The following is a 2,295-nucleotide window of genomic DNA, read 5'->3' on the forward strand; positions in this document are numbered from 1 at the left end:
ACAGATGGCATGAGAACTTTCTGGTGGAGCATTACGTAGTCTGCAGCAGGATTTGGGCTGTTTATAATATATCCACAGAAATGGAAAATTCCGTTTGGGAGGACAGAGAAGGCTAATCTGTTTGAAGGAGGAAAGAAAGGTCAATAATGCTGTGATGGAGGCATCATGATGACCTGTCAGTGTCTCCCAGCAACTGGAGGGAGGTGGCTCAGGGGTATGGCACTGGTGTGACGCCAAGCCAGAGATCATCAACAAAATGTAGGGAGACACAACTCCAACAGACCATCCCTGAGACAAATGAGCTCTTTGCAGGGGTAAATGCATACCAGTGTTAGCTGAGGCTCAGTACTGTGAGCAGCAGCTGAGCAATAAAATGTTTTACTTCGTGCCCACTTCTCCAACGCTGCCTTATATTCTAATAGCAAAGCACCTCGTGTGCCAGCTGTGGGAACCTATCCCATGTTCACAGAGAGGCTGATGGACTGAGCCTTTTCTAGGGACTCCAGATGTGCTGGAACATGTGCAATTTATTCCTACTTCAGCAGTACTCATAATATCCCCTGTGCGAGCTGAGTGCCGGAAGGCAGCCCTTCCCCGAGAGATCACATGTGGCTGCGGTCAGTTGGGAAAGGGGGAAGACAGAGGCTGTGGTGGACCCATGCTTCCTGGCCCATGGTCACCCAGCACAAGCCCTAGCCCTGCACTTGCTAATGTGAGCTTCTCCTCTGCACATGAACATTTACTTTGAATTTTGATACTAGCGTTTCGGATTTGAGCATTACCCATGAATGAAAGCATTTATTCCTAAATAGTAAAATCCCTCTGTTTCCATACAAAACCCACCTATAATGAAAACCATTGTCCACAAACAAATAGCGAGCAAACAAATAAGTGGCTTCCACTTTATAATTTAAACATTGTCAAAATGTGGCCATGGAGGTGTCCCATCCCCTCACAAATACCAGGCACAGCAGACAAGTGCCAGCAGGATGATCTTGCTGGGGAGAGCAGGCAGCCCGGGAGCCATGCTGGTACTGGCCACCCTGCACTTGTCTTCACTTGCCAGCTCGGGTGGCACTGTGCAGTCTGTCAGGTCCCCGGGACGGGGGACATCAAGCACTGTCATGTTCTGAGGGCCCAGAAAGGCACAGCGCAGCCCTTCAATTGCTCCCCTGCGTGTCGCGGTCCACCGCCAGAACCAAAGCATCTTGCAGTCACATTTCCAGGGGTTGTGGGATAAAAACACATGCTTCAGTTTTGGCAGTTCAGCAAACAACTGGATGGGGAGGGAGCTGAGGTTGTTCTTGCTCAGGTGAAGGAAGTGCAGCTTGTTTAAGTAGGAGAAAGCAGAGTCTGAGATCGAGGAGATCTGGTTGTTGTTCAGGTACAAGTTTCTCAAGTTCAGCAGATGTCTGAAGGTGCAGTCCACAGCAGTGATTCTGTTGGCTTCAAGGTGCATGGTCTTGAGCTGGATCAGCCCTTCGAAAAGTTGATTAGGCAAATCAGCGATGAAGTTGTGTCCTAAATTTAACATGCTTAATCTGAGAAGCTTTGTAAAAGCGCCATTTTGAATGATCCATATCCGATTCCTCCTGAGATTCAGATCGTACAGTGTTTCCAGGTCCTTCAGGGAATCTCTGCCAATGGCTTCTATGTGGTTGCCCTCCAAGGACAGCCTCGTGAGGCTGGAGAGGTTCCTAAAGGCCTGTGGGACATACCGCATGTTATTGGAGGCTAGATCGAGCCTTTCTAAAGAAGGCAAGTGTGAAAATAAAAGTGGGTGGATTTCAAAGATATTGCAGTGGGACAAATCCAAGCTGATGAGGTTTAATAGTCCTCTGAAAGTGTTTGCGTGCAGGTAGGTGAGGCGTGAGTTCCTGCTGAGGTGCAGCTCTCGCAGCTTGCTGAGAGCGTGGAAGGTCCCTGGGGACAGGAAAGTCAGATTGTTTCCATCCAGCCAGAGGCTGTGGAGGAAAGTCAGATTTCTGAAGGTGTTGGTGGTGAGGATCCGCAAATAATTATTGGAGAGGTTTAGAGAGACTGTGGATGCTGCTATTTCTCCAGGGAGGGCTCTCAGTCCGGCTCTGTTACATTGGATAGTCTCTTCAGGTGCACATTTGCACATGCTTGGGCATGAATCAGAGATATTCAGACTCAGTCCAGCCTTCGCTGCACAAGTAAATATAAATATAACAAGAAAGAACATGACCAGTCACAAGTCAGCCACCACATCTAATACCTGATGGATAGGAGAGAAGGAGGCAAGAAAAAGAGCATGTACCTTTTGGATAGCTG

The 2,295-nt window shown here is 48.4% G+C and overlaps 1 protein-coding gene across 1 annotated transcript; it reads right to left on the bottom strand.

The window, feature by feature from the left end:
• Positions 1-952: 952 nt before the first annotated feature.
• LOC104471293 (nyctalopin-like) lies at positions 953-2,125 on the bottom strand. The gene has a single exon (XM_010086581.1). The coding sequence runs from the start codon at positions 2,123-2,125 to the stop codon at positions 953-955; it is 1,173 nt and encodes a 390-aa protein (XP_010084883.1).
• Between the last annotated feature and the right edge of the window lie 170 nt (positions 2,126-2,295).

This window comes from Pterocles gutturalis, unplaced genomic scaffold (assembly GCF_000699245.1).
Source record: "Pterocles gutturalis isolate BGI_N339 unplaced genomic scaffold, ASM69924v1 scaffold11916, whole genome shotgun sequence".
NCBI lineage: Eukaryota > Metazoa > Chordata > Aves > Pterocliformes > Pteroclidae > Pterocles > Pterocles gutturalis.

What these genes read in the sequence shown, in the direction of transcription:
- LOC104471293 (XM_010086581.1), bottom strand. Translation starts at nt 2,125, where the DNA reads ATGTGCAAATGTGCACCTGAAGAGACTATCCAATGTAACAGAGCCGGA.